Genomic DNA, 12,500 nt, shown 5'->3' on the forward strand with positions numbered 1-12,500 from the left:
AATCAATAATTATTACTACCAACAGCTAGTTTTGGTATGTGGATTTCTTTTTAAAAGTCAAAGTCAAAGACTTGGAAAAAAACTGTTGAAAAAGGAGACAAAAATGCTAGGGATGCACCAAATTTTCGGCCACCGAAGATTTTCGGCCAAAAATGGACCAAAAGGGCATTTTTCGCTTTTCGGCCGAAATACTTTTATCACCGAAACAATACGGCCGAAATGTTGTGATGACGCTAACAGAAACCGCGACCTGCACGTGTGTCAGTACCCGATCCGTTCCACCTGCACGATCCATTCTGCTGTGGTACGAGGATTTACGACACTACCCGATCTGTTCCCACACTAGCCTCCAGCTAACGTTAGTTTAGCTAATAGCTAATTCGGCGGACGGCTAGGTGATTATAGCAGGCTGCCGTTAGCCTCCACCGGGAAGCTAACGTTAGTTTAGCTAACGGTTAATTTGGCTAACCGCTAGCTGATTGTAGCGGTCTGCCGTCAGCCTCCCAGTTAAGCTAAGGTTAGTTTAGCTAACAGCTAAGCTAACCGCTAGCTGAGACAGCATGTAAAGAGACTTCACTGTGATAAAGCAGAGAAGCTACTCTTCATCAAGAAAAACCTGCCACTTTACCTCAAGAAGTAGAATGTGCTTGTCTAGTGTTTAAATATATATTATCCACTTTGCACATCTGCAATTGAGCAATTCTTGGTGCATTTGTTGTTGTTAAAGTTCTACAGTTAACATATGGGCTATGGCAGTCTTTGTTTTGATGCACTATTATGTTGAAGGCCTACAGAGAAAATACTGTTGTATCTTTAAGCAGTTGCACTTGTTCTGAATGCACTTTCTTATAGTAGTACAGAAAAATGTAAAATGCACTTGACCTAAATGCACTTTTTATTTTTTTTATGATAGAACATTTCATTTTAAAACCTTTCTGCAGGCCAGTAGGCCTGTACATTATTATTTAATGTACACATGAGTGGGGTCAAGTTAAACATTTAAGTTTGAATTTTATTTTATACTGTGCATTGTTGCAATGTGCTAAATAAATATTTGCATAATTTGTAATTGATTTATTCTTTGAAACTTAACTAACTTAATTTATACAATTGCAATGCCTTGATTTTAGTAAGGCATAGACATAAATGCAATGGTACTAATAACTGGCATAATTTCTTTCGGTGTTTCAGTTTTCGATCTCTTTTTCGGTGTTTGGTTTCAGCCAAGAATTTTCATTTCAGTGCATCCCTAAAAAATGCCAAAAAAATTGCCCAAAAAAAAGACGACAAAAACGTTTTTTGATTATTGGGAGGGTTGTAACCCCCTCCCCCCCTTTGATTATATCTATGACAGAACATACATGAAAGCATAACAGGTGTCCTTTAATATTTATAGAAGAGAATTAGTTACCTGAGCTTTGGTGAGTAGAACACGTTACAGTTTCTGTCTCTTCTGACGTAACGACGTCATCGTCTCTTCTCCTCTTTACCTGAAGAAGAACAACAAGTCCTTTTATGTTTCATAATCATCACTCAGAGGGTGTGTGTGTGGGTGGGGTAGAGTGAGTGTGTCTCTGTGTGTGTGGGTGTGTGTGTGTGTGTGTGTGTGTGTGTGTGTGTGTGTGTGGGGGGTTATAGCGAGTGTGTGTGTGTGTGTGTGTGTGTGTGTGTGTGTGTGTGTGTCTGCATGTCTTTGTGTGTGTGTGTCTGCGTGTGTGTGGGGGGGAGGAGGGCTAGAGCGAGTGTGTGTGTGTGTGTGTGTGTGTGTGTGTGTGTGTGTGTGTGTGTCTGCTTGTCTTTGTGTGTGTGTGTGTGTGTGTAAATAAAAGCCGTTGTGCTTCACAGTTTACCCTGAAGGACGGCAGTGGAGGCTTTTGGCTCTTTTGGCCGCCGATGTGACCGAGTGGATTCAGAAGAACGCTCGCTGCTCCGCTCTTCACCGGAGAAACTTGGATCTTATGAAGAAAAACAAAAGCAAAAAAAACATTATTCTTCAGCTCTTGTCTTCATCTTACTGTCATCGGGAAAAAAGATCTGAACGTGTTGGACCTGAAGAAATACTCTGCTTCAGACGAGGCTCTTCTGAGGCTGCTGCCAGAGGTCAAAGCCTCCAAAAAAACTGTGTAAGTACAGCGATAGTTAGAGTCATATATCATAACTTAAATGCTTTGCTATCTTTTCAACTTCTTGATTGCTTTTTCTTTATTACCGTCTCTTCAGGCTGAGTGGCTGTAACCTGTCAGAGAGAAGCTGTGAAGCTCTGTCATCAGTTCTCAGTTCCCAGTCCTCTAGTCTGAGAGAGCTGGACCTGAGTAACAACAACCTGCAGGATTCAGGAGGGGAGCTGCTGTTGGCTGGACTTCAGAGTTCACACTGTTAACTGGAGACTCTCAGGTCAGATCAAGTTAATATAATAATAGCGCATATGATATAGATGTAGAGATCATAGAATGTATATACAGATGTAGTGACAGGGTTTCCCACAGAAAATGTTAGTTAAGGTAGTGGGGTGGGGTTTTATGTCAGACTGTTTGTGTGGGTGTGGGTGTGGGTGTGGTGTGTGTGTGTGTGTGTGTGTGTGTGTGTGTGTGTGTGTGTGTTTTTGTGTGTGTGTGTGTGTGTGTGTGTGTGTGTGTGTGTGTGTGTGTGTGTGTGTGTGTGTGTGTGTGTGTGTGTGAGGTAGATAACTTACCTTTGTTGTCTTCTCTTGACGGTCCCACCAGTCCTCAAATGCCTTGAACGCCCCACCTTCAATCACTCTGCGTGTTATGTCCTTCTTAATGATCGACTTCAGTTCATCCACAATAACTTCTAAAACCTTTTCCACCGTGACTTCGTGAGGGTTCTTTGTCGGCGCGGCAGGATAGTCCGGCGGAGGGACGAAGGGGTTAAACCTGGGGAACGGCGGAGCGAGAAATGGCGGTCGAGGGAAAGGGGGAGGTTTATCCAACGGGCCTGCAGGCCGTGGGGGTAATGGGTACGCAGTGTGCACAGGGAAAGATGGAGGGGGTCCGAGGAAAGCTGCAGGGGGAGGAATGAAGGGAGGAGGGATGGGAGGAGGGATGTGACGGCCTGGAGGAGGGATCCGGCCTGGAGGAGGGATGGTACGGCCTGGAGGAGGGATCCGGCCTGGAGGAGGGATAGGATGGCCTGGAGGAGGGATAGGACGGCCTGGAGGAGGGATAGGACGGCCTGGAGGAGGGATCAGGCCCGGTGGTGGGATCCAGCCTGGCGGAGGGATGGGGATGGTGCCATTCGGCAAGCGAGGTGGAACCGGTGGAACAGACCGAGGAAAGGGAGGGATGGGGAACGGGAAAGGGGGGACGGGTGGATGGTAGAAGACAGATTTAAAGTTTGGAGGAGCGATGGAAGGGGGGAGGTGAGCGGACGGAGCCGGAGGAACCGGGGAGATCTGGCACCGTCTGGGCTCCCCGTCTTCATTCGCTGCACGATGCCCCTGAACAAAACCCATTCAAATCTGAATTACTCATTTGTAGATCGACATAAAAACCGGAATCTGTGGAATTAGTTTTTGTCAGTTTTCTGCTATTGTGTCCGATCTTAATTCTTAGATAATTCCTAAATTCTTCCGAATTCTGGGTCTGCAAAAAAAGGGGACAAATTCTTTTAAAAACAAGCCAAAAATAACCAGGGTTCAACAATGTCCCTAAAGTAACACGCCAGGTTGGGAAAGTTAGGGCGCATGTAGAGATGTTGAGGAATTACCTTCTACCCTGAAAACAACAGGAACTTTTCTGCTTCTCATTGGTAGCTAAGAACGCCAAAAACATAGAAAAAAGCAGCAATAACATAGAAAAACGTGCCAAAAACGTTGGAAAATGTCACAAGTCCTACACAATCTGGATTGTGGCCATAACATCTACATCTAGGGCTGCGTATCGTTCAGAATCTTTCGATCCAGTGCTAATTTCGATTAACCTGACCCAGATGGATTGCTTCGCATTTGCTCGGCATATCCATCTGGGAACTTTCCGTTGGAGAACTTTTGGGATGGGGTGAAAATACTGGTTAGCTGATTGGATGATCCATCTGTCTATCACCTATGTTGGTGATAGACGGGCCAAATCAACCAATCAGATCCACGAAGCGTATGAAAATACAACCACAAGCCCGCCCCTGCTGCTGCAGGCAAAGCATAGCTCGTTAGCTCAGGAAGCAACATGTCGGTAAAGGAGATTTACTGTTTGTGTAACGAGAATTTAGGAATAAAAGGCACCATTTCATCTTCCCGGACCGCTGTCTGAAAATACTGGTTAGCTGATTGGATAAACCATCTGTCTATCACCACCTAACCCGCCTCAAAACCAACGCTGATTGGCCCGGTCATTTGGCTAACGGCTCCAAATTTTCTCTATCTCTAGATGCCAGACTGATCTGCGAGTGGAAAACTGGACGGTCTCACGAGGCTAAATTTCGATACCTCAGTTTCGATACCGATTCCTAACGCCATTAACATCATATCGCAGCAAACGCTGTCTGCCTGAAGTTTTAAAAAACTGTAACCACACTTGAAACCAACCGTGACTCTCTGTGACTTCAACAAAACTGCAGACAGTTTACTCCGTCCGCACCGCTCCATGTGTGTGTGTGTGTGTGTGTGTGTGTGTGTCGGTCGGAGCTCCGCTCTGTGTCAATATGCAGAGAGGACAGATAAGCTTGCGTTTACGCGCTCAGACACTTTTGGAACCGAAATTTGGCACCGAAAGATAAAGAATTTTTCGATACTCATAGGATTTCGATACCATAAAAGTATCGACGTTCGGTACCCAGCCCTAACTACATCTTATAACTTATTCCCTGTTACATATTGTTAATAAAGTATATTTCTTTTCTTGTTTGTAAAGCAATTCTATTATGTTTACATTCTTGTCTTTTCATAGTCATAGTTAATACTTAGCTATTACACTGTTCAATCCCTGCACTGTTCTCTTTTGCACACAGTCAACCATAGCACCTCATCATGGTCATTACATCACATGGTCAACTCTTTACATTTCTGTGAGTGATTTTTCTGTATGTGAGATATATGTGTGTATGTGTTTGTTGTGTTATGGTTGTCTAAGCCAGTGGTTCCCAACCTTTTTTCCTTGGCGCCCCCCCTACTCATGTCTAAGAAAAGCTGAGCCCCCCCCGAAACCGAAGTTGAGGTAACTCTCGAGATAGAGCTTTACTTTCTTTTTTGATACAGAGCAGTTATCAGCACTGTTATGTTTCTCCGCCATGTTTCATTCATAAAATAGTGATGCCGTGGCGACAGGAAAAACGAGGATACAACAAAATATACAGTTTTCATACTGACTTTTGTATACATTATATATTCTAGTGTATTATCATAATTTATTTAACAATTTTTTTTACCTCAACCTCAAACCAGATAAAGACTCGCGCCCCCCCTTGTGATCTTTGCCGCCCCCCCTGGGGGTGCCCGGACCTCAGGTTGGGAACCACTGGTCTAAGCTACTGGATGCCTAAAATTTCCCTCGGGATGAATAAAGTATCTATCTATCAAATACATCGAAATAAGTGTCAAAAACGTAAAAAAAAAAGATGAAAAATAGCAACTAAGCCTTGCCCGTTGGAGGACTTACCGTGTCTCTGTGAATCTTTTGAGTGGAATCAGACGGAGACTGGGAGGAGTTTCTCGTTAGAAACAAAACAGCTTGAGCAGTTTCATCCTCCAGCGACAACGCACCGACGTCCTCCACATCGTCGTGGCAATGGCAGCCGGTTGTGATGTCACAGGAAGTGCAAACAAGCGAGTCGTCTGAGAGCGGCGAGGTCGGACTGTCCTGATCCTGATCCAGAAACGTTAAAGTCCTCCTGTCCAAGTGGGACGGTTCAGTCTGGCTGTTTGTCAGCAAACTCTCAATACGGGAGTCCAAACTCTCGGAGGAACCGTCTGTGACGCGTTCGTGTTGCCGTGGTGGCGAGGAAGCAGCCGTCTGCTGGGCGGCTGTGAAGTTAAATCTCAGGATGCTGAAAGAGTCTGGAGACGTACCGGTGACCCCGAACCCGTCCGTGGACTCCTGAGCGGGGGAGGCGAAGTCTGTGTTGTTGTGAGTGGAGGATTGCGCGTTGTGACTGCACAGAGCGAGCTGCTGTCTGCTGGTTGTGATGTTGTAATGCTTTAAAAAGACGTCCGGGTCCTCGGCGGATCGTCTGCTGTGAAACCTCGACGCGAGTTTACGTCTCAAGGTGTTGTGAACACTGAAGACGGAGACGGAGGGCTCCCCCTGCAGGACGGGAGTCGCCTGCAGACTGGAGTAACACGAGTCCTGGGAGAAGCAGGGAGTTCCCTGAGAGCGAGGGGTGAGCCCGAAGCTGCCCGGCGTGTCCTGCCAAATACTGGAGTAGGCTGTGTCCAGAGACAGGGTGGGGCTTAAGCTGCTCGCCTGCCGCTGATTGGCTGCACTGCCCTGGTAGAGAAAACAACATGAGAATCATTATGCTTAAAGCAGACTGTTTTATCTATCATGGTAAAATGTTGGATGTGCACTTTTTACATTTTAATAAATAAATAGCTTTATTGCTGGGCCCGGAGCTGCGCAAAGCCCGACCCAAGTGTCTTTGCTAGTTTAAGACCGACGCGGTTGTCAATTTCCTACTGGTCTTACAGGGAGGTGTGTTCAGGTGCATTCTGGGAGTCTATCTTGAGGCAGTGGGAAGTGATGGCGCCATTGACCAACAAAAACCTGGTCTAAAGTGCAAATCCTCCATCATAACAGCAATGCTCCAAGGTCCAAACGTGCCTGGCTTTTAAAGGAATGGGAAATGATCTCTGATTGGTTTATTGCATGTTACACCCAAAACACACCTATGAATAATGAAGACACTAAGTACAACCCTTTAGAACCATGCACCCGGACCCTTTTTTACCTCCAGTCAAACTAGCAAAAGTGGATTTGGACACGCCCTAAACACACCTGAGCCAGGCTCTTAGATCGTGTTGTGCAGCAGTCGCGCGGAGGCACAGTGGCCCAGTACTCCCGCCACCAGTGTTAGAATATAAAAGGCATGCCAACCGCCAAAGTGGCTAGTGGAAGTGACTGTGTTACACGACAGTACCAAAATCTACAGCGGGTGCTAATGTCAAACCCTGAATACATCAGGTATATTCAGACACACAGTAAGAGAAAAATAAAGTGTGTTTCCAACATTAAAGCATGTAAACATGTTGTAGTAGAAACAGAGAATACAAGAATGAACCTGGCAACAGTATATAATAATAGATCTGCTTTTAAAATGTTTACCAGCAGACTGTCGATTAAGCTCTGAAGCGTTGGCTCGCTGCTGCCCACTGGCAGCGTGCACGGAGTGTAAAAGCCTCGGGAGAGCAGCTGCAGATGCCGCGCCCTGTTTTCACCTGAGGAAGGTAACATTCAACAACAACAACAACATTAAAGGGTAACTTGGGTACTTTCCAACCTGGACCCTACAGTATGTTCCCATGTGTGTGTGTCTGAGTGTCTGATGGAACAACAATCTCTGAAACTGGTCCAGAATTAAACAAGTACCGAGCTGTAATGTAACCCTACAGGACTAATGTTCAGCAGCAGTTAGAGTCCACTAAAAGTTCTGTTGTTGCTGCTGACAGACTCAGATTATTATTCTAAGTGTCTGACAACATTATGGGATGGATCCCTACAGAGATAGACCTTTTAGTTAAAGAGTAAGATCCTTTTAGTTTAACATCAAACAGCCCTGAAATCACCATCACCAAACTCCACCAGACTCCATGTAAATAATCAGGACTTTTATCATCGTAAAACACACTTCATTCAAAGTGGACAGAAACTAAATAAAACTACCAAAAGCCGTCTTGGTTCATCTTTCCACTGTTCCAACAATCACCACTCTGGTTTGGTTGAAATAAACCCTTAATTCACCCATTTTAGTGGAGATATGCTGGCTCTATACAAGCTAAAAGTCCAGGGGTCTCATTTATAAAACTGTGCGTAGGATCCTTACTATAAGTGTACTTACGCCCAAAAGCCCAAATTGGCGTACGCCGAAAAAAAGTCAGATTTATAAAACCTGTAAGCAATGTTCCCTTTATAAATCACAGATTGACCACAAGTGTGCGTACCTTGATCAGCCTCTTATCCCGCCCTGTACACGCCCATTTTTAACCATAAATAGTCAATGTAAAGCACCTCGTGAATGCTGATCAGTATGTTAATGACCCTGGCAGTTGTTCTTCGTTACACCGAAACATGCCGAATCATGACGACTGGCGGAGAAAACAAACAACATGTCTGTGTGTGTGTGTGTGGGACGGTTCAGTCTGGCTGTTTGTCAGCAAACTCTCAATACGGGAGTCCAAACTCTCGGAGGAACCGTCTGTGACGCGTTCGTGTTGCCGTGGTGGCGAGGAAGCAGCCGTCTGCTGGGCGGCTGTGATGTTAAATCTCAGGATGCTGAAAGAGTCTGGAGATGTACCGGTGACCCGAACCCGTCCGTGGACTCCTGAGCGGGGGAGGCGAAGTCTGTGTTGTTGTGAGTGGAGGATTGCGCGTTGTGACTGCACAGAGCGAGCTGCTGTCTGCTGGTTGTGATGTTGTAATGCTTTAAAAAGACGTCCGGGTCCTCGGCGGATCGTCTGCTGTGAAACCTCGCCGCGAGTTTACGTCTCAAGGGGTTGTGAACACTGAAGACGGAGACGGAGGGCTCCCCCTGCAGGACGGGAGTCGCCTGCAGACTGGAGTAACACGAGTCCTGGGAGAAGCAGGGAGTTTTATAATTTCGGCCTGTTGTCGCACAGCGTATGGAAACCGGATCTATAGACTACCTTTATTAATAAAATCTTCCAAATCAGCAGGCATTACGGCACTCGGGGACAGCTTTGATATACCAGAAGTATATAATAAGATTTAACAGAACTATATATTATATCCAAACAAGCCTTAGTGATAAAGTTGAAGATTATATATAATATTTATTTAAAAAAACACTTAGCTGTCTGACCTTTCCCTCTGGAAACAGCCGGTTTCCCCCAGAGTGGCGAGGACCTGTATTTGGACCGGGATGGCACGGTTCCGGCGCGTTGCCCTCTCTACCCAAATCAGTACATAGATCCAAGAGCTCAGCTATATTACTATTACAGCTACATTAGGGAATTTAAATCGGCATATGAGCCAGTCATCGTCATGGTCCCTGAAGTCTCTTTTTCTCCTGATTCTTCCACTGCTGTCCTCCTGCAGGACCAGCAGTGCCATCATGCAGCATTACACACGGGGTCACCGCAGTATTTCTATGTTTAGTCTACAACAATTTGTGATTGTTAACACCTTGCTAAAATCACAGCAACAACTAGTGGTATCCTCCACCCCGAGATACAATTTGAAATCGAAATGTAATAGGCAAACACACTTTTCTTCATGCAGGGTTTGTTATAAACAGTATTAAATTTTAGATCGATAACGAGGACATGTTCTTCAGTTATCTAATGGTAGGGTATTTGATGATATCCGGTATTCCATGGAGTCGGGCCATCTCTTCCTCCTGCACTCCATAGCGGACAATGTGACAGCGAGACAGCACCGATTAAATATTAAGAAGACATTTTTATTTAAGATTTCAGTTTATGGAACAGTTATCACTCAGTACAAGCGCAAATAACACTGCTGGATTTAATCTTCATGGTAACATGGATGATATGGAGTGAAAAAATGTGCGAGGCATCAATATTTTTATTTTTTCTACTCTTATAGTTATTCCCATTTACTTTTTGCAGTGTGACTTCAGTTCACCACCTCACCATCTGCGTTGCCAATTCCTATTTTGTCTCCATAATGTGCGTACGCATGGGTCAGAGTTTGCGTGGAGGACCGCACATTCTCCCGCCAAGTTTGTTTTTTATAAATCACAACCTTTGCGTGGGATGTGGCGTACGCACGTTTTCAGCCCCGTTTTGTGCGTACGCCACATTTATAAATGAGACCCCTGATTATTTACATGGAGTCTGGTGGAAATATGCTGGCTCTATACACGCTAAAAGTCCTGATTATTTACATGGAGTCTGGTGGAGATATGCTGGCTCTATACACACTAAAAGTCCTGATTATTTACATGGAGTCTGGTGGAGATATGCTGGCTATATACACACTAAAAGTCCTGATTATTTACATGGAGTCTGGTGTAGTTTGGTGATGGTGATTTCGGGGCTGTTTCATGTTAAACTAAAAGGATCTTACTCTTTAACTAAAAGGTCTATCTCTGTAGTGATCCATCCCATAATGTTGTCAGACACTTTGAATAATAATCTGAGTCTGTCAGCAGCAACAACAGAACTTTTAGGGGACTCTGACTGATGCTGAACATTAGTCCTGTAGGGTTACATTACAGCCCGGTTCACTGCTGACGGTTACAGCGTTCTAGCTTATTACTTATTACCATTTTCAAAGATTGTTGTACATGTGCATGATGTATAGTGTGGTATTCCCAGAATCTGTGTTACCTTTAGGATCTATTTCCACGTGGATAACATTTCCCATCACTGAGGTCTGATGGAGGTGCTGCACGGCTTCTCTCGCAGCTCTCACCGTGTCGAAGACCACCTTTGCGATCCCTAAGTGCTTCTTGTTCTTCGGGTTATAAAATATTTCCACCTCCTCAGCGTTCCCGTAGATATTGCACATGTTAGTGAGGAACGCCTCGTTCACGTTGTCATTCAGCCGGGAAAAGGTCACTTCTTTGGGAGGCACAGGGCCGACGTACCATTCATCAACCTGGAGGGACACAAACAACAACAACAACTAGAACTGGGACTGACAACCAGCCTTCAGATCACAGTTCTCATCTTAAACCTTATGTTGGATCACTCTGTTGCTGGTATTTATTATCTGACCGAGGTGTGTGTGTGTGTGTGTGTGTGTGTGTGTGTGTGTTGGCGTATCTGTCTGTGCGTGTGTGTCTGTGTGTGTCTGTGTGTCTGTTTTGTGTGTGTGTGTGTGTGTGTGTGTGTGTGTCTGTGTATGTGTGTCTGTGTATGTGTGTCTGTGTCTGTGTGTGTTTTGTGTGTGTGTGTGTGTGTGTGTGTGTGTGTGTGTGTGTGTGTGTGTGTGTGTGTGTGTGTGTTTTCAGGGCGCTGGATGTTATCTGACACGCTGTTACTGAGAGTTTTAGTGTCCGCCGGTCAACCTTGGTGACATGGCCATTCCAAAAGAGAGGTGATCACACACACACACACACACACACACACACACACTGAATAAAACACCCAAAATTGTATGTAAATAATCATTATTTTTTTTTAAATGTTGTATGGGTTCTATACAACGTACATTAATGTTATTTTTGGGCAATTTGGTTGAAAGAAACCCATATTTCTGACATTAAAAACTTTAAATAAACTAATAATTGAAAATTTCAAAATCAGAAATATGTTGTTTTTAAATAAAAATTCGGAGTGTCTATTTGCACCCCCTGTACGAATAGCCTCGGCCACACAGCTGAGCTATTCACACCCTGTGACGTAACAAAAAAAACACGTTGCTCGCGTCCACCGAAATCATGGCGGACGTTCATCTTCCATTTTGTCTCTAAAGTTTATAACAATTGAATTTCTAGCGGAAAATGGATACTACAGTTACGCTTTCTGTCTTCAGTGAAAGCATACAACCGTTGGTTTGTTAGTTAGTACCTATTTTTTGTATACAGTACGGTTACCTAGCAACCGAGGCTTGAAGAAAGCAAGTGGTAAACTTAATCCTGTGAGAACTGCTAGGTGAGTGGTTAGAACTTTTACCTTTGGTATGGGAGTTAGGAGTTCGATTCCCCTGTGAGGCGATCTCGACTTTGTAATTTTGGATTGGATAATTTGCGTGCAATTGCGCAAGTCAGGGCCCGCGAACGCGATTATTTTTTTTTGCAGGGTGGTAGGGGAAGACTCATGAATATGCCTGCTCTGGTTGGGTTGGTTAGGTTTAGGCAAGAGAAGAGGGATTGGTTATGGTTAGGGTAAGAATGTCAGGGCGATAATATTCCAAAAAGGTGTAATACATGAGTAGTATGGAACTGTGTGTAAATATATGCCAAGGTACTGTAAATGCACAGGGGTGCAAATAGCATACATTGATATTTGTACCAGACGGGGTATTAATAGAACACATTGCTGTGTGCACCGGCGGGGTACAAATAGCATTCATTTATAATTGCACCAGGGTACAATTAGCATACACTGCTAATTGTACCAGGGGTGCAAATAGCCTCTCCCATAAAAATTACCCAAAAATGTGAATGCTCTTCGCACGTACAATTCATGATGACTAGTTTTATTAAATTTTGGATGTTTTATTCAAGTTTTAGAATTTAAAAAAAATTTAAATGGTTTTAAAACTGACTAACCTTTGAGTCTTTAAAGTCTCTGATTATCCATCAACATACGTTCCTCTAATATTAGTCTAAATATTTCATTCTTTCTGCTTTTTTAACTCAAAAATTAGGTATAATTTCCTACAAATGAGGATTATTGTCCATGA

The 12,500-nt window shown here is 44.3% G+C and overlaps 1 protein-coding gene across 1 annotated transcript in view; it reads right to left on the reverse strand.

Annotated features, from left to right (window-relative positions):
- Nucleotides 1-1,403: 1,403 nt before the first annotated feature.
- Nucleotides 1,404-12,500, reverse strand: part of LOC114556321 (histone-lysine N-methyltransferase SETD1B) — a 20,743-nt gene continuing 9,646 nt past the window's right edge. The window contains exons 4-9 of the mRNA XM_028579224.1: nt 10,478-10,748; nt 7,272-7,384; nt 5,610-6,437; nt 2,693-3,457; nt 1,851-1,955; nt 1,404-1,490 (exon numbers count right to left, since the gene is read on the reverse strand). Coding sequence (XP_028435025.1) covers nt 1,404-1,490; nt 1,851-1,955; nt 2,693-3,457; nt 5,610-6,437; nt 7,272-7,384; nt 10,478-10,748 — 2,169 coding nt within the window. The remainder of the gene's footprint in view (nt 1,491-1,850; nt 1,956-2,692; nt 3,458-5,609; nt 6,438-7,271; nt 7,385-10,477; nt 10,749-12,500) is intronic.

This window comes from Perca flavescens, chromosome 5 (genome assembly GCF_004354835.1).
Source record: "Perca flavescens isolate YP-PL-M2 chromosome 5, PFLA_1.0, whole genome shotgun sequence".
Lineage (NCBI taxonomy): Eukaryota > Metazoa > Chordata > Actinopteri > Perciformes > Percidae > Perca > Perca flavescens.